This window comes from Aedes albopictus, chromosome 1 (genome assembly GCF_035046485.1).
Source record: "Aedes albopictus strain Foshan chromosome 1, AalbF5, whole genome shotgun sequence".
Classification (NCBI taxonomy): Eukaryota; Metazoa; Arthropoda; class Insecta; order Diptera; family Culicidae; genus Aedes; species Aedes albopictus.
Genome location: NC_085136.1, coordinates 162,850,820 through 162,877,919, shown reverse-complemented (window position 1 = coordinate 162,877,919; position 27,100 = coordinate 162,850,820). Strand labels below are relative to the sequence as shown.

The window sequence follows — 27,100 nt, the reverse complement described above, 5'->3', positions numbered from 1 at the left end:
TCAATACGATAATACGTAATTTCATGAAACATTTCAATAATCAGATAATCATGGCTAACGTAATCATTTAAAATGTTCAGTGAATCCCCCAAATGTGATGTTCTGCAGAATTGTTACATATTTTTAGGAGCAACTTTTGATAAATTTTGTTTTTTGATAAGTTTACTCAAAAGTTGGATAAAAAATCTATTTTCTACATAAGCCACGTTAACCAAATGGTGTCTTCGGCAAAGTTGTAGATAATATCATGCATTAGAAAAATTAGCCACAGAAGTCCAATGTCGCGACTGTTCGTGTGACTAACATCTAGTTATCCACGCCCTTACATCGTCAGAAGCGGTACTAGAAGTATCAAATAAATTTTGTTTACCAAACCAAAAGATGCTTTACAAGCTGGACACTTGAAAACAATCAATTATTACAATAAAAGATGTTAATTTAATTAAATCGAAGACCACTTTATCAAGAAGACTTGCAGCACTGCTGAAAATCGGGAGTCACTGTTAGCAGCGTCACCACGGATGAAGGTGGCACTATTCATGATGATGTGTGTAAATCTTCATACTCGCACCAATACTCTCTTACACTTTTATACAAAGGTACCACCTCAGCTCATCAGGCGGCGGTGCCGTCGGTGACGCTTGCCGTTAGTATGGGAAAACAACAGAGTTGCATGTCTTCTTGATGAAGTAGTCTTCGATTAAATGAGAAAAGTGACTACAGCGCCATTGGAGCTCTAGTGAATTTCTATTTATCATGCAGAAAATTTTTGCTGAAGACACTTTTGCTCTATCTTTTGAAATAAGCGATACATAATAAATCTTCTATATGCACTGAAACCTCCATTTAAGTCGCTGCATGGCTGATCGAAAATAATTTTTACCATGCATGCAATGACGAAACTATAGGCTTTTATATTTTTTAACACTTCGCATGACAAAGGAGATTTGTCAAAAAATATAAAACTGTATAGTTTAGTCATTGCCTGTACGGTAAAAATTATTTTTGATCAGCCATGCATCGACTTAAACGGAGGTTTCAGTGTATATATCTATATATATATATATAAAAATGCAGTGGCATACGTGGGACCGCGCATAACTTGCGAACGGAAGGTCCGATTTAGGTCGTCTTAGTTTTGTTCTGTTAGCTTTCACCCAAGGAAGGTTTATGAGGCAAAAATCATTGGAAAATTGAGAGTTTTTGAAAATCGAAATTTCATACATTTTGACCTGGGGCTTGGTCTTGGCTAGAAACTTGAAACGTCAAAAACGCAGTAGGCAAGACAAAGTTTGCCGGGTACAGCTAGTATATATATAAAAATGCAGTGGCATACGTGGGACCGCGCATAACTTGTGAACGGAAGGTCCGATTTTGGTCGTTTTAGTTTTGTTCTGTTGGTTTTCACCCAAGGAAGGTCTAAAGTAGCAAAACAGTCAAAGCATAATGAAAAGTTAAATAAAAATAAAAATAAAAAATAAATAAAAATGCTATCTCATACAGGTCAACTAGTTAGTCGCTCCTTGTCTACTTAAACTATGTTTGAAAAAAATCATTTTCTCACTTTTTAGGATTGAAATAAACTCTAAATTCGTTGAATCTCTTTTTAAAGGATTTTCGTTGCGTGGGATGTTCATATGCGTATTTTAGTTTCTCAAAATAAATCTTTTGGCTTGAGACTTCTTCTTCTTCTTCTTCTTCTTTATGGCTCGACGTCCCCACTGGGACTTGGCCTGCCTCGCTTCAACTTAGTGTTCTTAGAGCACTTCCACAGTTATTAATTGAAGGGCTTTCTTTGCCTGCCATTGCATGACTTTGTATATTGTGAGGCAAGTACAATGATACACTATGCCCAGGGAGTCGAGAAAATTTTCCCGACTGGAACGGGAATCGAACCCGCCGTCTCCGGATTGGCGATCCATAGCCTTAACCACTAGGCTAGCTGGAGACCCCATGAGACAGTGATGCCATATTTTAATTTTTAGTTTTGCTATTTTATGCTTAAGAGTCGTTTTTATATTATGCGATACCCTGAAAAGTCTCCAAAATTTTCGAAAAAGTTAAAATCCATTAGAAAGGGGCATAATAATTCTTTATATAAACGCTGCCGCAGTCACATGAACACCCCAAGCAACGAAAATCATTTTGAAATATATTTAACTAACCTAGTGTTTATTTCAACCTTAAAAAGTGAGAACATGAGAATTTTCAAACACAATTTAAGTTTTTTTTTCTTTTATCTGTATTAACGAGATTTTAAGCCCAAGGCTAGTTCATCTCGTGACCCACGCATTATTTCCCTTCCAAAGGAAAAACTCGCATTTTGAGAGTTTGTCGGGAGTGGGATTCGATCCCATGTCCTCGGCATGATAGTAAAATGTTCTACTCATCACACCATCATATTCAACTTTTAATTATGCTTTGACCTTCTTTGCAATTTTTTGCAACGGGGCTTGTGCAGTCTCAATTTTCAACCAAATGAGCTCAAATTTTGGGAGAAGGCATAGAATCTGGTTACGAATCGAATAAGCAAAAACGATTTTTTGAACTACGCTACTGTGCAATCGGTGCATATTGGGCAAAATCAAGCCCAAAGGTGGAAAAAATGAATAAATTTTTTAATACAAGACCCTATGTGACTATCGGGGATGCAAAACGGTGAGCCGATAAGGAGAGCGACCAACATAGCTCTGGTTCTCACAAGTTCCTACCTCATGCTTCCACGGATCAAGCGATGACAAAGACCGCCACCTAAGAGTTGTGTGTTTAGCTGGTAGTGCAGCCTTCTGACTTCAGCTAGATTGAGGAGGTACAACCCGAGCGTCTGTTCACTAAGGAGATGCGGCTCAAACAGCGTCTGTTCTGGCATCCAGCGGCTGAGTAAGAAACGCTGCACCACGCCCAGCTAGATCCAACGTAGTAGCCCCATCAGCGTGGTCGTCCCAGTGTTGGTTCGGACGTTAAACAGAACACGATGGCCCTCCGGCGAGACAGGAGTGTTGGCGTAAACCCACTAAGCCACCAGTAATAATCTCCATTGCGAATAATATAGGAGAAAATACGACTCGATACAATCGGCAAAGACCCACGCGACGAAATAAGGACTACGATTGGAAACTTGGAACATGGAATTGCAAGTCACTAGGTTTCGCAGGATGTGACAGGATAATCTACGACGAACTACATCCCCGCAATTTCGACGAGGTGGCGTTGCAGGAACTTTGTTAGACTGGACAGAAAGTGTGGAAAAGCGGGAATCGAGCGGCTACCTTCTACCAAAGCTGTGGCACCACCAATGAACTGGGAAAAGGATTTATAGTGTTGGGCGAGATGCGTCGCCGAAGTCGAACGCCGTGGCTCAACTTCGAGTTGCTGCGAAACGTAGAAGTGGCTCAAGACTACGCGCAGCAGTTAGCAGTGGCCCTACCAACGGAAGAGCAGCTTGGCACAACTACACTTGAAGATGGCTGGAGGGACATCCGATCCGCCATAAGTAGTACCTTGGCTACAGCACTAGGTTCCGCGACTCCGAATCACATAAATGACTGGTACGACGGCGAATGTGAACAGTTGAAAAACGAGAGAATGCAGCATGGGCGAGAATGCTGCAACACCGTACTTTGGGAGATGGCTTAGCAGCCTTGGAGGAAATTGAAAACTAGTTGTTTAAATCTTTCCCGACGTTTCGATCCGTTTGGGATCTTTTTCAAGGGTTCTAAAATAGTTTAATTATCGTATTATAAAATAATGTTACATTGGTATAATTTGACTTTAAGTTACCGATTTGCTACTGTTTTTTCGTCAAGATTGGTTTTGTATAACGTGAAAATGTCATATGAAAAAATGGTCTGTTTCTGGAAGAGTCAATAGTTAATTCTAGATTTTCGTGGTCATGTTTTTCTCAGTGTACTCACTTCGACTTGGTCCGACTAAGTTTGACGGTTTGTGCGTCGGATAATCCGCAATATTCTGCGCTGGTCGAATTCGGGCACACTGTTTTGCTGTCTTCCACCATTGCACCATATCATATCGTATGTTGACTGGGGGGGGGGGGGGGGGTGTAATTACCAACCATCGTCCATACCGCGAAAATCGGGAGGCTAGGGTGGACGGGTCACGCCATCAGGATGTCGGATAGCAACTCGACTAAAATGGTTCTTGAGTCATCCGACCGGTGCAAGAAGACGTGGTGCGCAGCGAGCTAGGTGGGTCGACCAAGTTGAGGACGATCTGCGGACCTCTACGCAGAGTGTGAAACTGGAGACAAACAACCATGGACCGAAGTGTAGAATTAGCTTTTGGTTAAAATACACATTATTGAAAACAAAAAAAAAAACCATGGACCGAGTGGATTGGAGACGGCTACTATGTATAGCAGAGGCCACCCCGGCCTTAGCCTGATTGGTAAGGTAAGGTATGTGGTCATCGCCCATATAGCCGAGGCGGTAAACGCACGGGTATTCAGCATGACCATGCTGAGGGTGACGGGTTCGATTCCCGGTCGGTTCAGGATCTTTTCGTAAGGGAAATTTCTTTGACTTCCTTGGGCATAAAGTATCTTCGTGCCTGCCACACGATATACGCATGCAAAAATGGCCATTGGCAGAGGAAGCTCTCAGTTAATAACTGTGGAATTGCTCATAGAACACTACGCTGAGATGCAAGCTTTGTCCTAATGAGGAAATTACGCCAAGAAGAGAGAGATGTTTCCATCGATAGCATACTCGAAAGTAAATTTTCTCGAGAAGTGTTAGGTGGATGATTCATGTATGGGCAACTACTCTGAAGCGAGTTATAGAGCCCGTTTTACCCCACTTCCCCCATAAGTTTTAGAATTTCTCTTATTTTACGGCATTTGTTATGATTTTGTATGATTATTTTGCTGGGATACCATCGCTCCAATTCCATTGAGTAACGTTACATACAAAAAGCCTTTAAAATGTTGGAATTTTAGGGTATGGTATTGTGGGGTCAATTGGGTTGTTTAGTGAATAAAATATTGCTATTTTCTATAGCCTAATGAGCTCTTTCAATCTCCTGAGTATAACGCGATTTATTGGTTTCTAATACCTTTGTTTTGATGGTTAAATAAACAAAACAGTTTTAATTTTCGTCGATAGAATGACAGTTTAATCGATAAAATGACAGTTCGACACGAGCAAAAAATTTTCTCCATACAAACTTTAAATGCATTTTGAAATTAGTTCCTGGAATCCAAAAATTAAGAAATTTTGGATTTCGACTAATTTTTTTTGCGGAAAATCCGATTATGGAATAACCTGGATACCCCTAAAGAACCCAATTGGGCAATGGTATATTTTGAAGGTAGAATTTCATTTTTTATTTTTATAAATGATTTTTTACGCAACAATAACTAAATAAATAATCAAATACACATGGATTATTCCTGAAAAAAAAAAACAATTTTTGATGAGTTTGATCTCAAAGTATTGGTAATGTTTGAGTTTTCACGCACACAAATATGAGTAGTTCTCATCCTAATATCACCGAATCCAAACATTTCCAATCGATGAGAAATTGATTGTATACTCCAAAAATATCCTAAATCCTGTTTGCGCATAGCCTCATAGACGGGAAGTGACGTCAGCATATAGTTTTCGCAAATTCCCCTTTGAACTTATTTTTTTATTGCGTTTAAATCAAAACAGTTTTAATTTGAAACTTCTATGCATGATATAAGTTAATATTGATAAAGAGCTAATCAGTAATATTTCTGCTTCCTATGGAATTTGGAAATTTAGGGTACAATGGGGTTAAATGATAAAAAAAACACCCAAATGCTTGAATGACCATATACATTGACGAATAGCTGAAAAAGTTTGAAAAGTTGGATTTCAAACATGGTGGCTGCGCACCTGAGTGTAGGATAGTAGTGATACGTACATCAATGGCTGAGTTATTAGTGTTCAAAATCAAAAGGAATTGACGACATGGGCAGGTTTGGTTATTTTTATGAATGTGTCAGAATATACGTTTAATACTTCTCCTAATACGTTGTTACATCAAACACATTTTTAGAAAATCTTTCTCACTCCACCATCGATTAGGCACATGATGCAATTTTCGGCTACACACTACAGTTTTGAATGTATGGGTGCATAAGATACAGTGTGAAATAAGTCATATTTTTTTGAATTAAGTCATTTTTTTGTGAAATAAGTCATTTGGACGCATTTCACGATAACAATAACGTTACCGAGTTCAACGATGCTACCTCTAAACTATCGTTACAATTACACATTTCAACTACTATCTCATTCAGGTTAATGTGCTCTTCATTATTATTTAATCATACGAACGCTTTATTATTCATAAGAATAAGATTATTTTCAGACTGGGATGGTTTCGGTACACGCCCAAAAAGTCAAATATTGGATACGTAATTACTGTCGAAAGCTGCTACGCGATGTTAACATTAATTTTACATTTATTTCAATTCCACCCACCACCACACGACGATAATCATATATATCAATCTTCTTATAATCAATCACCAAATATTCATACTCCTTACAGTATACCATTTCCACTTTGTTTATTTTTCCACCTTAACCGACATTTATTTACTCAGTTGTAGGGAAGTAGGATTTTTTCCGAAGCGAAAGCCATTCACCCCCCGGCCTCCGGTGCTTCCCATCCAGGAATTTTTCTCTTGTTCACACATTTCTTCAGAATTTTCTTCAAGGGTATCCATTATGTTTCCAAGTGTAGCGGTTCAAAACAACCTCCAACGTACTTTTTCCAACACCCACTTACTAACACGCGCACATATCCCCCAAAGTTTTTCGAACGCCCTCCACCAGCTACGGATTGCGACCGTCGCGTCGTCGGCCTCCGGTGCCCTCTTCCCGGATCCGGTTTCCCAAGGTGCAACGAATTCTCTGAATGAATGTACATAACCTCTCTACAACCCCTATTTGGGATGGCGCTCGTGTTGGCTGCCACGAAAAGCCACTTCGTTTCCCCGTAACGACACAGAATCACACACCACAGCTGAGCTGGCGGCAGCAGGGTCTGGAATGGGTTTTAGGGATGGGATGGTATGGTATGGGATGGGGTCGTAGTACGGGACCTATCCTACTCACTATCGCATGCTGCCGGACGACAGCCGCACGACACCCGCGAATCAACAACAATAGCCGGCTGGTTGCAGACTGAATCGAACCGAGCTGGATGGATTGCCGGCTGGGCCCGGCCGAAGGTGAGAGCTTTTTCCAGAAATTCTGCGCAAACTCTTGCGCTCGGTTCGGGTCGGCCCGGTCGCTGTGCGGATGGTGGTCGGGGCAACGACGGCACTTGGCCGGTCGACCGAGCGACAGAGGTGTCGGCAGATGTTGGTGTGACATCAGGAGGCGATCCAGTTGTGTAGTTGCTGTCATAGAAGTTTCGAAAGCAAGTATATGTATATTTAAAATTTAAAAAATAATTTAAACAAATTATTACAACCACAATAAAACCAAAACAAAACAATGTCCATCGATTGGTTTTTTATGTGTCTTTTCATTTGTCTGTCATTTGGCTAAACTTTTTTATCCCTTTGTCATAAGACCTTGAAGATCTTATGATAGATGGTTTGATTATACATCCAAAATGTGCTCAGTAAAATTTTTAAGAATCGGCCAAATTCCTGCTTATTCCAAATATTCCACTTTCCTTGAACCGACACTGTGTCCGCCGCAAGAAGAGTGGAGTCAACGATTTTCCGAGACCTGGGCCGAGGCTACACGAGGACGATGGCAACGATAGGGGTTTTTTTTGCTGCGACAACGGTGGCCGGCCGGCTGTGGCATTGGGTAGGGTCAAAGAAAATTCGTCCTTGAGCACTGAAAAAGCTTGATCCACCACCACCGCACCACGCGCCGGTGAGGACGGAGGAGAGGTTAATGCTGTTTACTTAATGCCGGTCTTATTCATCTATCCGTGTTGCGGTTATGTACCCACCTATCATACGAAAAAAAAATTGAAGTCTTCATGCTGAATGGAGTATAGAAGCTGACTTCCCCCCGGAGGGCTTTGATTATTATTGTCGCTATATCTGGGAAAATTATTACATGAACACATAAACTTGGACGCTTCTCGTGTAGATTGTCAATCATGTCAGGCCCACTGAAAAAGAATTCATTGATATTGGAGCAAAAGAGGGCGCTGGGTTGTTTGTTCGGGATATTACAGTGGATCAAATTTAATGGAAGCAGTTTTTGGACACAAAATATCACATCTCAGTCATCGTAGCGAGAATGAATATTTACGGCTAATGGCAACCGTTTCTTCGTAACATGCAGAAGTTCTTAGGCTTGAAGTACACAGGGTCAAAACTTTGACAAGGAAAGAACTTAAGAAACAACATCAGTTCGACACTAATGAAAATTCAATCGAGTCAAACAAGATATTTGAGCATTGGTTTCTTTTTGGACAAATTTTTGACCCTGTGTACTAACAGCTTTAAGTTTAATAATTTGTTTTCCCTTTCTCTTACATTGTACACGGAGAAACGAAAGTACTCAAAAGTGAGTTCCTTCCACCCAACTTCGAGGTTGCGTACTAAGTTTTTGACACTCTAACTGCGAATATGATCAACAGATATATTTCCTTCATTTAATCATTGGTTATTCTTTCTAGTTTTGCCATTCAGGGATTATCCTCAATGTATCAGTAGCCGCTCGTTTTCCAATAGCCGCTCACGAGTGTAGAAATGAAGTTTACCTGCAAAAATACATTAGGGGTACTCGCTAAACAGATTAAATTGCTGCGTAAGCCATGATTTTCTGCTTATTTGAAATGTTTCTCTATTTTGCGAATGAAATAATCAAAGATTGCCTTGGTGATCGCGACGTTTAATCAGTTTAATCAGTTTACGCTGTTACGTGAATCCCCCTAATGTTTTTATCACGATTATTCGGTGAGGAATGCACATATTAATGCCAATAAACATCAGCTTCATGCCGGTTACCGGTTATTGGAACACGAGCAGCTACTGGTACATTGACGGTAGTTGGCGTTGAAACTACCAACATTTTATCAAAGATTTTCCTTCTTAAGTCACTTAAGTTCATCATTTAGTTTTCGGTCAAACAACATTCGGCCAAATGACATTCGGCCAAATGACGTTCAGCCAAACGGCATCCGGCCAAATGACCCGGAACCGGCTAAACCAAAACTATAAAACGCGTAGGATTGCGAGTGGTGATTCCCATTGCCAACACTTAAGTACCACATCTATTACAGTGGCGGCGATAAGGCAGAGGTAGAGTTGGCCTCAAAGTGATCGGGAATAAGATAAAGCGAGTTTTTCGGCGGAAGCCGATAAGAATTTTTCAACTATATATCGCAATCAACATCAATGCGCCAACGAACGATAATCCCGATAACTTGAAGAATGAATTCTATGAGTGCCTTGATGTAGAGGTTCGAACATTGGCTTGGATCATTATGTTGGAGTCGCAAAAGCTCTGGGGCAATGGATCACTAAAATAATTAAAACGACCGCTATGAAATGAACAGATAGCGCCACCGTAGCCTTGTGTGTTTGACGTAACTCGACTGCTGTCACTGTGTTACCGTCCATATACGGTGGCGCTTTTGTTTTGATGCGGTGAGTAGCGGAAAAGTTGGCTTCAATGATCCATTGTCCAGCGTCCCGAGTTCAAGAAACAACAGAACCACGCGTTTCCATACCCAACACTTGTCAGTCAAACGCATCAGAAGCTTAACGGGAGGATAAGAGAGATTAGCGGCTCTGGGGCATTCCTGTCAAACGGGCTGCAAAACGGTGAGTCGATAAGGAGAGCATCCAATGTAGCTCTGGTCCTCACAAGTTCCTACCTCATGCTTCCACGGGTCAAGCGATGACAAAGACCGCCAGCTAAGAGTTGTGTGCTTAGCTGGTAGTGCAGCCTGGGCACTGTTGTCCTTCTGACTTCAGCTAGATTGAGGAGGTACGATCCGAGTGTCTGTTCACCAAGGAGGTGCGGCTCAAACAGCGTCTGTTCTGGCATCCAGCGGCTGAGTAAGAAACGCTGCACCGCGCCCAGCTAGATCCAAGGTGGTAGCCCCATCAGCGTGGTCGTCCCAGTGTTGGTTGGGACGTTAAACAGAACTGGCAAGATGGCCCTCCGGCGAGACAGGAGTGTTGGCGTAGGCCCAATAAGCCACCCGTAAAAATCCCCATTGCGAATAACATAGGAGAAAATACGACTCGATACAATCGGCAAAGACCCACGCGACGAAATAAGGACTACGATTGGAAACTTGGAACATGGAATTGCAAGTCACTAGGTTTCGCAGGATGTGACAGGATAATCTACGACGAACTACATCCCCGCAACTTCGACATCGTGGCGTTGCAGGAACTTTGTTGGACTGGACAGAAAGTGTGGAAAAGCGGGCATCGAGCGGCTACCTTCTACCAAAGCTGTGGCACCACCAATGAACTGAGAACAGGATTTATAGTGTTGGGCAAGATGCGACAACGTGTGATCGGGTGGCAGCCGATCAACGCAAGGATGTGCATGTTGAGAGTTAAGGGCCGTTTCTTCAACTACAGCATCATCAACGTCCACTGCCCACACGAAGGGAGACCCGATGACGAGAAAGAAGCGTTCTACGCGCAGTTAGAGCAAACATACGATGGTTGCTCGCCGCGTGACGTGAAAATCGTTGTCGGCGACATGAACGCGCAGGTAGGAAGGGAGGAAATAAACAGACCGGTAATTGGGCGAAACAGCCTGCACGCCGTATCGAATGATAACGGCCAGCGATGCGTAAACTTTGCAGCCTCCCGTGGTATGGTAGTGCGAAGCACCTTCTTCCCCCGCAAAGATATCCACAAAGCCACCTGGAGATCACCCGACCATCAAACAGAAAACCAAATCGACCACGTTCTAATCGACGGTAAATTCTTCTCAGATATAACCAACGTCCGCACATACCGCAGTGCGAATATAGATTCGGATCACTACTTAGTCGCTGTATGCATGCGCTCAAAACTTTCGACAGTTATCACCACGCGTCGAAGTCGAACGCCGCGGCTCAACATCGAGCAACTTCGTAACGTAGAAGTGGCTCAAGACTACGCGCAGCAGTTAGCAGTGGCCCTACCAACGGAAGAGCAGCTTGGCGCAGCTACACTTGAAGATGGCTGGAGGGACATCCGATCCGCCATAGGTAGAACCTCGGCTACAGCACTAGGCTTCGCGACTCCGAATCACAGAAACGACTGGTACGACGGCGAATGTGAACAGTTGAAAAACGAGAAGAATGCAGCATGGGCGAGAATGCTGCAACACCGTACGAGAGCGAATGAGGCACGTTACAAACAGGCGCGGAACAGGCAGAACTCAGTCTTCCGGATGAAGAAGCGCCAGCAAGAAGAACGAGATCGCGAAGCGATGGAAGAGCTGTACCGCGCTAAGGACACACGAAAGTTCTACGAGAAGCTGAACCGCTCGCGCAGAGGCTTTGTGCCACAAGCCGACATGTGCCGAGATAATCACGGGAATATTCTCACGAGCGAGCGTGAGGTGGTCGAGAGGTGGCGGCAGCATTACGATGAGCACCTCAATGGCGACGTTGCAAGTACCGAAGGTGGCGTGGTAACAGATCTAGGAGTATGTGCACAGGACGAAAGACTTCCGGCCCCTGACCTTCAAGAGATTGAGGAGGAGGTTGGCCGGTTGAAAAACAACAAAGCCACTGGAGCAGATCAACTACCAAGCGAGCTTCTAAAATACGGTGGAGAAGCACTGGTGAGAGCACTACACTGGGTCATTACCAAGATTTGGGAGGAGGAAGTATTACCGGAGGAATGGATGGAAGGTATCGTGTGTCCCATCTACAAAAAGGGCGACAAGTTGGATTGCGGGAACTACCGCGCGATCACACTACTGAGCGCTGCCTACAAGATACTCTCACAAATTTTATGCCGCCGACTATCACCGATTGCAAGAGAGTTCGTGGGGCAATATCAAGCTGGATTTATGGGTGAACGCGCTACAACGGACCAGATGTTCGCCATCCGTCAGGTGTTGCAGAAATGCCGCGAATACAACGTGCCTCACACATCACTTGTTCATCGATTTCAAATCGGCGTATGATACAATCGATCGAGAACAGCTATGGCAGATTATAAACGAATACGGATTCCCGGATAAACTGATACGGTTGATCAAGGCGACGATGGATCGAGTGATGTGCGTAGTTCGAGTATCAGGGACACTCTCGAGTCCCTTCGAATCTCGCAGAGGGTTACGGCAAGGTGATGGTCTTTCGTGCTTGCTGTTCAACATTGCTTTGGAGGGTGTAATAAGAAGAGCGGGGATAAACACGAGTGGGACGATTTTCACGAAGTCCGTTCAGCTCGTTGGTTTCGCCGATGATATTGATATTATTGCTCGTAAATTTGAGACGATGGCGGAAACGTACATCCGACTAAAGAGTGAAGCCAGGCGAATCGGATTAGTCATTAATGTGTCGAAAACAAAGTACATGATGGCAAAGGGCTCCAGGGAGGAATCACCGCGCCCGCCACCCCGAATTCATATCGACGGTGATGAAATCATATTAAATTGAACAGGGAAAACTACAAAGGTGAACACAAAACTTACAGAAAAAATCGTTCTTCGTCTGTAAGGTGATGAAATCGAGACGGTTGAAGAATTCGTGTACTTGGGCTCACTGGTGACCGCCGACAACGACACCAGCAGAGAAATTCAGAGGCGCATTGTGGCAGGAAATCGTTCATACTTTGGACTCCGCAGAACTCCACGATCGAATAAAGTTCGCCGTAACACGAAGTTAACCATCTACAAAACGCTGATTAGACCGGTCGTCCTCTATGGGCACGAAACATGGACCCTACGTGCAGAGGACCAACGCGCCCTTGGAGTTTTCGAACGGAAGGTGTTGCGCACCATCTACGGCGGAGTGCAGATGGAAGACGGGACTTGGAGAAGTCGAATGAACCACGAGCTGCATCAGCTGCTGAGAGAACCAACCATCGTCCATACCGCGAAAATCGGGAGGCTACGGTGGGCGGGTCACGTCATCAGGATGTCGGATAGCAACCCGACTAAAATGGTTCTCGAGAGTCATCCGACCGGTACAAGAAGACGTGGAGCGCAGCGAGCTAGGTGGGTCGACCAAGTGGAGGACGATCTGCGGACCCTACGCAGAGTGCGGAACTGGAGACAAACAGCCATGGACCGAGTGGAATGGAGGCGGCTACTATGTACAGCAGAGGCCACCCCGGCCTTAGCCTGACCGGTAAGGTAAGGTAAGGCATTCCTGTCAAAGTTGCTTTGGAAATTTCTCCTGAGGTTTCATTGATATTTTCTCCAGAGGTTCCACCGAAAGTTTTTTCTGGAAGTTTCTTCGGGAATTTATCCTGGAGTTCCTTCGTAAATTATCCCAGGATTTCTATAGGAGATTCTGTTGGTATCGGCAATTCCTTTAAGATTTCTATCATGATTTTTTTTTTCAACATTTTTTCGGCAATTTATTTTGTAGTTCCACATGGAATTTCTTCAGAAGTTATTTCGGGAACTATTGCAGAAGTTTCTTCGAGAATATCTGCATGAGTTCTTTCGAAAATATCAGCAATAGTTTCCTAAAGAATTTGTTGAGGAGAACAATTTCTAGAAGTATCTTCAAAATCCTCCTGGTGTTCCTTCGGGGATTCCTCCAAGTATTCTTTTGGTAATTTCACCAGGAGTTCATTTGAAAAAGTTCTCTAGGAGAACTAGGAGAACATAGAGAATTTCAACAGGAGTTCATTCGTGCATTCCTCCAAGAGTTTTTCTAAAAATATTTCTAGGATATTTTTCGATAGTCTCTCCAGGAGCTGCATTGGGAATTCCTCCTGAAGTTCCATTGGAAATATCTTCAGGGACGCTACTAGAACTTCTATTGGCTATTTATTCAAAGAATTTCATTTATTTTCTCTCGATAATTTCTCCAAGAATGTTTTTGAAATCAATCAGGAGATTTAGTGGGACGTCCTGCAGGTAAGCAATTCTTGCAGGAACTTAAATATGGTTCTCTCAAAGAAATAAACTTTGAATACCTTCAGTTCAGTCTGTTAGGAATCTCTCCATTAGTCCAAGTGACAGTTCCTCCATGTATTTTATTGGAAATTCATCCAGGAATATCGTTAGAAATATCTCCAGGATTTCCAACAAATATTGCTCAAAGTATTTCAACTGCAATTCTTCCATTATCCTAATTGAGAATTTCACCATGAGCCCCATTGTGCATTTCTATAGGAGATTTTTTGTGAAATGTTTCAGAAGTTTTATCGGAAATTATTGAAGGAGTTCAATCGTAAATTCCTTTAGGACTTACATTAGGAATACCACCAGGAGTTTCTTCAAAAAATTATCCAAGAATTATATTGAGAACTTCCCCAGAAAATGCTCCAGGAGCACTATCGGGAATTTCTAAACGAGTTCCTTTTGAATTTCTCCAAGAATTTCTTCAGGAAATTGCACCACGCGTTGTATCGATAGCTCCTCCAGGGTTTTTTGTGAGTTGTTTAAACACTTCATCGAGGAATTTCATCAGGATTTTTTTTTTTTGGGAATTACTCCGTGACCCACTTGAACTTCTAGAAAATTTTCCGAAAGAATAATATGATGTACGTCATTGTACTAAAAATGCTGAAGTCGTTCTAAACTTTAAAAATTTGCATAGTTGACGCACTGAAACGCAGCGTACAGCATCAAAACTAGTGTGAGGGAGCAATGTTTACCTTTCTTTTTTGAAGAATAACTTAACAATTTCATACAATAATTTCAATGCAGCACATTTTGTGAAATTTTATTTGCATCTGACACGTTTTAGAATATTGTGTGAACTTGAATTGAAAAGGACTTCAAAGCTCCTGCCAGTGGACCGAAGTCTTTTTTTTAACCATGATACAGCATATTCAAAACTTTACCTAGATATTCCACCAGGACTTTCTTATCAGCAGGAACTCTTTCAGCACAATTGCTAGCAGGGATTGCTGCTGAGATGCAGAAAAAAGCTTTGGGGTGATACACAAATTATGTCACGCTAAAATCGACCTTTTTCAACCCCCCCTCCCCCCTATGTCACACTTTTTGTATGAGACCCTAAAACATTTTGTATGGCTCGTCATGTTTTGCCAACCCCCCCCCCCCCACTCCCCCCTTAAAGCGTGACGTAATTTGTGCACGACTTATTTCGGCATTTCTCTAGCAAGAATTTCACAGGAGTTCCTTTCAGTATTCCTTCAAGAGTTTCTTTAGGAGCTTTTCCCGAAAAAAAAATATTCTTATGGGGGTAATGTCCGGGTGTTCCTGAAAGAGGGTTAATTTTTGATAATTGCTCCAGTGAATTTTTTCCAGGAATTCCATTGGAAGTTCCTCTGGCAGTTCCAACGAGAGTTCCTCCAAGCATTCCTTCAAGATTGGGGTTTTCTAAAGGAGTTCCTTGGAGAATTCCATAAGCTGTTCCATCGGGAATTCCTCCAGGTATTTCGTAAAAAGTGCCTCCTAAAATTCCATCAGAAATTCCTCCAGATGCTCCCTCGGGAGTTCCTTTAAGAGTTCTATCAGGATTTTTTTCCAAGAGTTCCTTTGAGAATTCCGCCAAAGATTTCATCAGGAATTCAATCGGAAATTGTTCCGGATGCTCCATTGGGAGTTTCTTTTTTTTTGCTATAACATTTATCTTGGTGCATTTTTATTGTCAAAATTCAACCTATCTGTAACTTTTGTAATAATAGTTATCGCTGAACTTTTTCAAAAGTTTTTGAAAATTGAAATGTTTTGTAGTTCGTCACAGAAAAATTTAAAAAAATCGGTTGAGAAGTAACTGAGATACGGTAATCTAAAGTTGACTAGTTTGTATGGGAAAACGGCTTTGGTGCATTTTTATTGTCCGATACTGTATCTGCTAGAGAAACTCTTGTGAAGATCTCGGGATAAACTGTTGGGCGGGCAAAGTCCCACGAAGGACTCTAGGAGTAAACTTTTAAAGATATTCTGTAGGATTCCCGTGAAAAATTCCCCGAGAAATCAGTCGGAATTCAGGAATCCCGGAAGGTTCTCAAGGAAGAATTCTGGAAAGAAATGTTCCTATCTTGGAAAAACGCTGGTCCGAGAAAAAAGGAATAACATGAAAAATGGCGCGGAAATATACAGAAGGTATTCTCAGAGGCATTCCTAGAGGTATTTATATAAAAGTTCATAGATGGTTTTAAACTTCCAAATTCATTCGTGTTTAAGTGGAATCTGCTGCATCGTATCGGAATCGTCGGCTTGCCGATAATATCTACTTGATTTAGATCCCCTTCTATCACTTCTCTAGCACCGTTATCCAAATTTCTTCTTGATTTAACTTGCATTTCCAAAAATCATACGATGAGATTTTCAACGTCTTCACGGAATCACAAACTTTCGGTAAGAATTTTCAGCATTACGGGAAAATATTTGTTTTGACAGTTCCTATTACAAACATGTTGTAAAAGCAGTAAGCAAGAGACTAATTAGATCTACATGTAGTGCAGTTCATTACATTTTATTCACCCGTTTTGTACGTATCTTATCACGTGGTGCAAGAATATCATGCCCACCCTATATTCGAAAATCAGAGAATCCAAAAGTGAACTAAACACCATTCCACAGAAACCGAAAAAACTAGTTTGAAGGAAATGCTAGCACATTCCTCAAGTACCTAACAAACATCCCAAAACAATCAACGGTGATTAATCGAGATCAATCATCTGGATGAATGGAAGTGCTTCCCTTGTTTGCGATTAGGTAGGTACACAATGCGTTCGATCTAGTGGAGAACGATGATGATGAGAAAACGAGCTGTTAACTGGTGGAAAACTGTGCGATAAAGATGCGAACTGAAAAGCAGAGGTACAAACTGAGCTGAGGCCGTTTCATGTTGAGAGGCAGTTTCCCGTAGCTTATGCACACTGCACAGTTTTATGTGAACGGAATGTAAACGTTCTGGCTGTCGCTGTGTATACCACGATTCGGCCACCACGTGTATGTTTTTCATTTGTTCAGCGCCAAGTTAATCGAAAAGCCATTTGCGAATGTGTTTTCGTTTGTTTGGAAAATTGAAAATAGTCTTATAGACCGAGCCAATGGGGACAACGATTCCAGCAATACACGTGTGCTTATTGAATATAATGGAAATGCAACAACAATAATAAGATCTCGTTATTTTGGCACTTTTGTGGTCTTTTTCAATCACGCAATGATTGTTAGCTCCAACTGTGTTGCACATGATAGCAAAGCGATTTTGAATCAAATACAACAACAATAGACCTTCATAATATTAATAAGAGTTTCAGATTGATTGATTTTCCTTTCGTATAAGTTTAGAATCTCTAGACAATTTTTGATGTTTGCATTTGAGACGGAATCAGTGGTCAAGTGGATACCGTTTCTGATTCGTATGTAGAAGGTACTGGGTTCCATCTCTGGCCACGGCAGGAACAACCGTGGGTAAGCGATTGCAATTAACATTTCCTTCCCATTCCCCACATTGAGCGGCAACCTGACGTAGCAAGCGTCATTTTCGCCAGTGAAGATGCATGTTAATCCCAAACAGCTTTCTCATTGGTTCCTTCTTTGAGTGTAGCTGCTCTGGCGGTACTAGAGTAGCATCTACCGGAGGTCAATCAAACTTATGCTCATAAAGCAATTTATTTAATGTAAAATATTTTTTTAATTCATAGTTTTCCACTGAAAGTATATTGAATCATTTTGTTCCAAACAAACACCGGATAAGATTTATATTCGTCGTTGATTATGTTATGCATGTCTAGTGTCTACTCTATCCGTCATAAGTATGAATAGACGCTCAAAGATACTTATTACCATTTCTGCAAAGTTACTTAGAAGACAATATGCATCAACATTGCTTAACCCTCGTCGTGCATTGGGGTCATTATGACCCCTAAACGTGCACTAGATCAGCGAGGTGAGCGCAAGCTAATGCACGAAGAAGGTTAAAATTATATTTTGCGAGATTTAACACTTTAGAGGCTGCCATCCTTACCAGTCTTTTTCAGCCCATACACTTGTGACGTGTAGTGTACACGAACAACACCCACATTGGCCTCTCATTTCCCGCGAACCGGTATATCCTTTCGATTGCCTCGAAGCATGGAGCCACCTGGCTGGCCACCAGCCAGCACAGCAGCAGTGCCGGCATTTCACCGTACCTACATGCTACAGGGGGGTGTACCAACCAACCAACCAACGCAACGTCCTGATGATGGCTTGCTTGGCTGGCTGCTCGTGTCTAGGGGTGATGGTTATAAATAGGTCTCTCAGCTCAAATTGAGAAAAACAGCCATTCGGTAACACTGCGTGGGCTCTTATCTTGCTTCGCCTCGGACCGAGGAAAGCTCTAGAGACGGAATGTCTTGTGCTGCTCTGTAGTAAAGAGCGATGGAAAAACGATTCTGGTCGGTGAGTTGATAGCCTGCCGTGCCCAACAAATGAGAACCTTACCGGGGTGATCGGTGTGGTGGGGGTAGCGTGTGACTGCCAGTAGCAGACCGGCGCTGCGATAGGCTTTCGATGAAGATTGTTGTTAGTACATTGCGTATATAGTGCCTAAGCGTCGAGAGAGAGATTGGATGTTATGACATCCTACCGATTTCATAGGAGTAGCCAGGCCCGGATTAAGGATTATGAAGGACCGGGGCCAAAGCGGTGCTACAATAGCCACGAGCAAAAAAACTGCGAGGTGTAATCGCTCCTACAAAGCAGTCTCCAGATGTGTTGGAGGGGATCATCGAGGGGCTCATTCCACGTCATGATCCTAGTCCTTGGCTCCTTTTGTAGGACTGCTGGGGAGGAGGAGGAGAGGGTCACCGGTGAGGAACTTGCGGGGATTGCAAAATCCATTAGCGTAGGTTAGGCCCCAGATCCGCATTGAGTACCGAACCTGGCCTTAAAAGTAGTTATTACAAAGGCTTCTGGGATGTTCGGATTTGCTATGCAGAAATGCCTGGACGAGGAAGTTTCCTCAGAGCTTTGGTAGCGTCAGGGCCTAGAAACCACCCCAAGACCCATCGCCATCTATATAAATCGGTCTATACCGATTTTCAAAATCGACATGTCGGAGAACGTGCCCGAGAAGATCATCCGCAACAGGTTGTTGAGGCACACCATGGGTGTAGAAGGTCTCTTGAGTGACCAGTCCTGCTTCCAGAGGGGAGGTCGACCATAGATGCTATCCTGTCGCTTACAAACACAGCCGAGATAGCGCTCCAGCGTAAGAGGAGAGGGATTCGTACTGGGTAGTAGTGACCCTGCATGTAAGGAACGTGTTCAACAGCGGCCAGTTCCAGAGGGGAGGTCGACCATAGATGCTATCCTGTCGCTTACAAACACAGCCGAGATAGCGCTCCAGCGTAAGAGGAGAAGGATTCGTACTGGGTAGTAGTGACCCTGCATGTAAGGAACGTGTTCAACAGCGGCCAGTTAGGCGACTTTTGTCAATGCACCCCTGCGTTTTTTTTCTTTTGCTGTTTGTCTTTCGACATGGCTAAAACCTATGTAGATCAATCTTACCTTTCCTGCGCCTTTCGTTCAAAAAAAAATTGTAAAGACGAGCTTGTATGTAACGCCGTTTCATCAGCTTTCACCCGAATGATCTCGAAGCTGTACTGCCGTTCTACGCATAACTGTTCCATCTTATGTGGGATTCCCATCTAGCATGGGACAATCGGGCGTATAACGGCAGTATAGAGGAGGTGGTACGTGGCGCTCCTCGAGTCCATCTAGCTCAGACGCAAAGCAGAAGGTGTTCCAACAGTTTGAAGTCATTTTCGTAGGTCATACCAGTGCCCTGCGGTCGAACTCGTCCCTTATAGCGAATAAGTGATTAAGGAGAGAACATCCTAGTAGCATTGCTGTCGTGGTGTCGCATCGATCTATTTGGTTGAATCTGAGTTCGCGTACGGACTGTATGCTAGCTGATAGGGTCTTACATGCGGGAAGGTCAATGGATGTAATTGGTTCACATTGACTGAATTATAGCAAAAAAAAAAAAAATAAATCACCCATACAATAAGAGAATCTGAGGAACCGTTGCGTTGCTTCGCAATTGGAAAGAAAAATGTCATATTTGGGTTATACATAATTACTTTTACCATTGACTCGAGCTTAATTAGTTCTCAATCATCGAGGTGAATTCCAATAAAAACGTCTTCGCATCAAATACACTAACTTCAAACCGAGAGCCCAAATTTTGGGGGCGCGGCGCCCAGATGCTTTCCCGTTTGCTTCCTCATTGGATTTCCTGATGGCTTGTACTATTGCAACATCAAGAGCATAAAGCAACAGCAACAGCGCTGTTTGTCCACACGCCCACGACACCGAGACCGACCACGACGACAACGACACTGCGTTGGTTGATATCGAGTGTTTTCTGCTAATAAGCTTGCGTTGTTTAGCAACGTGCATCCAACAAGCAGCCATCCCGAGTAAAAGCCCCAGCTCGTAGCCTGTGATGGAATTCAGGCTGCTGCCATTATCAACTTCCAACAACCAGGTACCGCCACCCTACCTTATAACAACCAGCTCCAGTCGGCCCTTCCCGAACTGGATCCCGACCAACATACTCATCGAGTTGTGCCAAAGCACTTGCCCTGCAGCTAGGCGACCATGCCATTCCTGACCTTCAATCGTTTAGTTTTTTTGTCGTATGTACATACACACGTTTGTCTTCTCTTTGGGCTCTCCTATGTACCGTATTTCTGTTGTCTCGTCCTGCTTCCCATGTTGGGGACCATGCCCTCCTCCGTCTTCGACTTTTCCCTCGTTTTCTTAGCAGCACCAACACCATTGAACTTGATACCGGGTGAAACATGCTTTTGCCCACACCACCAGTCTCTCTCTCTCTTGTGCTCTTGAATGTGCCTGGCATTTCAGCAGCCAGCAAAAACCTGTTGCTTTATCAGTGTAATACGAGACGAGAGTTACAAGTCAAGCGTAAGGTTCCACTTTGGATTTATATATCATTTTATGTTCCATCGGTATAGTGGAATCTCTCTTTTTTTTGCTTTACTTTGCGCCTCTTTACACATATTCTGGGGAATGATAAAATTATCCGACTTCTGAGAGTTGACGAAGACGACGACAGGGACTTATTGCAACGCTATCATTTCCTAACTATGCAATTCGTGTGGTTTATGCGTTGGTTGGAAAGCTGGTTTGTTCCATCGACTACATATGGTGCTCATTGTGTGTGAGCTTGGATAGTTTAATTCAAGTTCAATTTAGCAATTGCTTGATAGTTTGTCATTTGTGAACTCGATTTCGAAATGGGATCATGTGTTTGAAAGTGACCTTAAGGTCATCATTGATGCATATGTGGGAGCGTGTCTCAAAACGCCCACAGAGGCAAAACACGATGTTTGCTTTGTTTTGGTGCTAGCAATTACTTCAGAATGCTCGAAATTACAGCAATCGTTCTAGCTTCATGGCATTAACTTTATAAATACCATGCGTCTCCTTCTTCCGCTGCAGTTACGAGGAACACAAACTCCATGAAACTGCTGCAATCCTAATTTTGATCTGCCATTTTGAGCTTAAGTCTACCATCTTAGATGTTCTATTCATCATTTTTGGACTCCGAACAACTCCTAGAACTCAAGCTAATCCAAACTAAAGATTGAATATGAAATACGAGAAACTGCGGTGGGTGCAAAATACCCTGCACCGTGTTATAGGCGTCCGAATATATTTTTCCACCATCTTGAACTTTGGTTCGTTTCTTAGGTTTTCTATTCATGACTTTTAAATTCCGGAAGCTCCCCCATACCAAATATACTTATATTGCATGGTTTTAGACCCCAAGTTTGTTTTTCCAAGTTTTGGAAAAATATTCAAAAAATGTTTTGTATTAGGCAAATAGTATTTTTCTTCTATGTCCGAGACCTCTCATCATGTACGAAGTAAGTGGGACAAAAATAAATAAGAAAAAAAAACTATCGAATTTTTTTTTAAATTATATTTTTATCTATTGAAAAATTGTTGATTGAAAACATTTTTTCTATTGAAAACGGAGTCATGGACCGCCATGTTTTTATCGCCCCTTTAATATTTTGGGAATTTTAAGAGAGGGGGAGAGGGTGTAGTAATATTAAATGTTTACTCAAAGTTTTGCAATACATATAAATTGTCTATGCTTACAAAATATCAGAGGCAGGGTATTTGTTTATTTCTTGATGCGGAAAAGTTTGTCATGGTGATCTGGATTACATGAAATGATCCAACGCATTTCTAATCATCTGAACTTTCTGTACTATAGTATTGCAAGTTTTTAGATCAGTGGCATAAGCCTTTTTTGCTCCTTGGTCAAATTTGGCTTTAAAATAAGACAGATAAGAAAGGAATTGAAAAAAATGGAATACTTTTCGGTTTTTGAATATTATTGCAATTTACTGCTTCTTTTTCCAAGATACTGGGGGCTATTTTATAACTCAAGTCGACCGTAATTTCACGTGACTCGATAGTAGTAGAATTATATAAAACGAGTTTGTCGATAGATGTCGTGTAAATAGTCTGACACGACGAGTGCTCGATACATTATGACGACTCGATGAAAACGCTCGGTCACCTGTCATCGCACAGCAATCAGACAGCTGATGTGAAATTTTGAATTTTTACCAACAACATGGCTTTGTGAGCGTAAGATTTTTTGCAATTTATTCGTAAAACTACTCTAGAGTATTTATTGGGATCAAGATTGGGATCCGTTTTTAACCATCCATCAGTTGCGGGGATTACAGTACACAGTACACGGCATACGCTTTCAAATATGATTGCTGTACTAGATAGAATATTGGTGTATGTATTCGGCATGAATGTCCAGCTGATTATGAGTGTTTGTTAGCTTGTTTGGTAGTGGACATGTAGAACCGTCCAACCCGAGCTGGTCCTGTCGCGGGTGTCGGAATTGCCCCAGCGGGAACCTGGACATTCAGTCAGGGCCGCCTTGGTCAGGGCACCAATACCGGCTCTATCTTGATGATTTTTCATATCCACCATTTTAAAAAGGATCAACGGCCACCGGGATGTGCCCTGGAAGAACCTGTTTCGAGGACGTTTTGACCATGATACCGTGATTCTGCAGAAGCATCATCTTAGAAACCGTAAAACGAACCAATGACCTCTGAAATATAGTCTGAAGGAGTCGGCTTCGAGGACGCTTTGGCCATAGCGCCAGATCTTCTTTCTTTTTATGTTTATCCTTCGTTTTATCTCGTGTCTTGGTGGTCAAAAACTGATTTTTCGTCTGCAGGCATCTAAGAAATTGAAACAAGGAATCACGTGAGAACGAACCGATTACATTACGATAGGATCATACCGCCAGAAAAACGACAAGGAAATTGATACGAGAACTTCAAATCAACGGCTGGTTATCCAGAAAGCTCGCAACGTTCTTAACTATAACGAGCGGAACTATTGATTGCTATCCGTGTATTTATGCTTTGAACCAGAAACTGTCACTATTAGGAATTCATTCTGAGAATGCATCCAGGAATGCCTTCCGGAGATTCCTCAAGGAATTCCGTAACCTCTCCAAAGAATTCCCTCCGAAATTCAATCCAGCGAGTTTTCCAAAAACTCATTCCGAGGATTCTTCTAGGAGTTTCCTCCGAAAGTATCACAGTAATTTCGTTTAGGGATTCCTCCTGGAGTTTCTTACGGGGATTTGCTACCGGGGATTCCTCCAAGAATTCCTTTTAGACATGCTTCCTGGATGTTGTGTGGGTTCCTCCAGAAATTAATTACAGAGAATTTCCCAGAAACTCGTTTCGGGTGATTTCGCGTAAAATGCTTCCGAACGCTCTTGCACAAGCTACTTCCGAAAAGTCCGGAGGCTCCTCCAAAAGTTTCTTCCGAAAATTCAAACAGGTATCACCTAAAGAATATCCCCAAATATTCCGCCAAAAATTCCTTCAAGAGCTTCTCCGTGGATTCCTCCGGGGATTTCTCAAAGAATTGCTCCGTGAATGCCTCCGTGAAATCCTCCGAGAATTCCTCGGTGAGTTTCTCCAAGAATTTCTCCAGGAAGTTCCCCCCTGATGTTCCTCCGCGACTTCCTTCAAAAGATCCTGCAGGAGTTTTTACGAGACTTTCTTCGAGAAATTCTCCAGGAATTCCTCCAGGAATTTTCCCAGGAAATTCCTCAAAAATTTCCGCCAGGAGTTCCTCCGAAAATTCTTCCGGGAGTTCCTTAAAAAATTTCTTCAGGAATTCTCCCAGTGAGTTCCTCTGGGAGTACCACCGAGAATTCCTCAGGGAGTTCCTCCAGGAATCCTTCCAGGAGTTCCTGTAGGAATCCTTCCAGGAGTTCCTGTAGGAATTCCTGCAGAAGTTCCTCCAGTGGACAATAGAGCTGTAAAGTTCCCATGTAAATTAGGTTAAGTGATTAAGAATAAAAAAAGTGGGATCCTCAGAAGAGCTGTCGCTAAACTAACGATATTGGATGTAGAACAGGAGGATGGTGGCTCCACAGAGGATGACGCACTTCTGTAACCAAGTACGACATGCGGGAGAGGATGTTACCAGTAAGCCCCTCGGCCCTTTGCTTCAAGACTACCGAGCTCCATGAATATAAAGATTAAGGAATACTTGGAAGAACCACTGAATAAATTCCTGACGATTCGCTGAAGGAATTTATAAAGGAACTCCTGACGAAAGGGGGGGGGGGGGAACCGCTGAAAAAAATCTCGTTGCAAATTCCGTGAAAGAATTCCAGTAGAGCATCTAAAAGACATTTTGGAGGACCTCCTGGAGGAATTTCTAATGGAATCTGAATAGGAACTCCAGCGGACAACTCAGATAGAAACACTGAAGGAGATTCCGGTGCGAGCAGTACAGAGAGGAATACTTGAAAAATCCTGAATCCTGGTGCACTGACATTGCTTTTATTATGTTAATGATATTTTTATCATCATCTATGGCACAGTTCCTATTGATTACCGGAAAATGTCTTCGCATCGGGGAGCCAATGCTAGAGCCTCATTCTTCAGAGTATGAAATAAATATCACGTGAAAAGGGTGTGGTCGATCAATCCCACGTATTTACTACATAGCTAACAAGACAAGCTTAGTAGAAGCCTACCATGAGCAACAATAAACGGTACCTTCAATAGGGAATCTATTCTGCGGAAATTAGTACGTAAAACAGCACTCCGCAGAGGTAATACTTTGATTGAGCAGCTTTGACGGTTCTCGTAAAGCCGCATAAAGCGAACAGCGCAAAAGCATGTAGGGCTTCCAAATTGTCATTGTTTGATTTTACTACCATCATCATAGAGCTAGCTTCTTCCATCATCGCATCGGCGGATGAGCGTGGTGCGGCAGTCAGCAGTGCCACTATAGTCACATTTCCCCGTTCTCCGTCAGGCAGTCTGTTGCGCCAGCCGGCCAACCAGCCAGCCGAGAGTCAGAATTATATATGGGTTACGCTACAACTGCTTCATTGAATATAGTAATCGTGGCCCGCCGTGTCCGCGATTAAGTACCTACGCGTGGGCCGCAGGTTGCCGTTTGTTGGGTTGGAAAGGGTGACATTGCAAATGAGCTAAGCATTGCATTGGGGACCGACTACGACAACGACGACGACGACGACTCATAAAGCGTGTCCGCCTACACATTGACCATACTGTTGCTGCTGTTGGGCTGACTAACTGGCTGGCTGGTTGGATGGCAGGGCTAGAGCCTAGCTGTTGTCACACACTTTGGATTTAGATGGATGAGCGCACATTTTCCGTTGATTAATGTGCGCCAGTAACGAACGTATCATGAATCAACCGTATGACCCGTGATCGGGGAGCAATTATGAACTCGATACTGCGATGATGATGTTATGGGAAATGTGTAGTTGATGTCCAGAATGGAACAGGTTTAGAATGACTGTTGTTATTATTGTATTTCCGCGAATTGAGCTTCGTCGGAAGTTTGAACAGAACTTGAACGCGTAAGGACTTCAGAAGGGATTTAAGGCATTCCAAGACATTTCAGGGAGTTTAAGAGGATTTCAGGGCATCAGGGACTTTCATGAGAGCTGCAGGAAAGTTGCTCGACTTTATCGGAGGTTCACGTGGGTCTTCTGAATGGTTGCATGGCGGTTCTAGAGATTTCAGGGGACTTAAGCCGAGTTTATAGAGAGTCAACACTCTGTTTTTCCCTTTGGCGTAATGCCCCAGTAGGATAAAGCCTACTTTTAAGCTTCCACAGTTATTAACTGAGAGCTTCTACTGCGTTATGTCCAGTGGAGCGTGGTGTGTATCAATAAATAATAATCATCGATTATTCATTGTTTACTTGTGATACCTACAATTGAATTTTCAATGCTGAATTGCTTCGTCATTTGTCATTATTACCAAAGCATGGTATGATCCTTTCATCAAAATTTTATAAATTTGTACATTGGTGATCCAGTATTTGAATAGGTTTAATTGGTGTACTTAGATATTTCTCAGAACAATTCGCAACGACACGATCCCAGCTAAATCTATCCTTATAAGTCTTTAGTGCACAAGAAAACGGTATAGACTTCTATTTTTGGCCTTCCATAAATCATTCGAGCACAAATCTAATATGGCACCATTAAAATAATCCTGCGCAAAACACGACGACAACTCGCTTGGTACCGTGCCATGAACTGTAAGAAGGGACAGGGACGTTGTCGTTTACTTTCTCTCGGCGGTACTCGGCCTGGCAGCAGCGTGCATAAACGATAAATTTGAAGCGGAACGCTTGCGTTTTTGAACCCAAAATAAAATCATTCTTTTTACGTCTGCAAGAACTGAACCGTCTGACGATCATCCGCCGCCGGACGAACGAGCGAAACGTACTACGTTCAGATCACTCGTGTGTCTAAGTACGCCAATCTTCAATGCGCTATGCGGATTTATATTCTCGCGTAAAAATAGGTTTTACTATAAACAGTTTTTGTTTTATCTTTTTTCACTCACATGATCTGAGCAATTTCATGAGTTTGTTTTGATTTTTTTTTGCTGTACCATTTGCTTCTCTGAATTTTACTACGAACTGTGGGTTGGGATGGT

At 42.7% G+C, this 27,100-nt stretch overlaps 2 protein-coding genes across 5 annotated transcripts in view; both read right to left on the bottom strand.

Moving 5' to 3' along the window:
* Positions 1–27,100, bottom strand: part of LOC109431456 (ataxin-1) — a 142,487-nt gene that overhangs the window by 32,278 nt on the left and 83,109 nt on the right. The window contains exon 1 of one of the 4 annotated variants that reach the window (XM_062845711.1): positions 7,107–7,191. The exons of the other annotated variants lie outside the window; for them this stretch is intronic. The gene's annotated coding sequence lies outside the window, so the exon portion shown is untranslated. Of the gene's footprint in view, positions 1–7,106; positions 7,192–27,100 lie in introns of those variants that run through there. 4 annotated transcript variants of the gene reach the window in all.
* The window catches only part of LOC134289701 (uncharacterized), a 68,499-nt gene continuing 48,333 nt past the window's right edge, over positions 6,935–27,100 (bottom strand). Inside the window, exons 2-3 of the mRNA XM_062855998.1 lie at positions 7,107–7,393; positions 6,935–7,035 (exon numbers count right to left, since the gene is read on the bottom strand). Coding sequence (XP_062711982.1) covers positions 6,935–7,035; positions 7,107–7,393 — 388 coding nt within the window. The remainder of the gene's footprint in view (positions 7,036–7,106; positions 7,394–27,100) is intronic.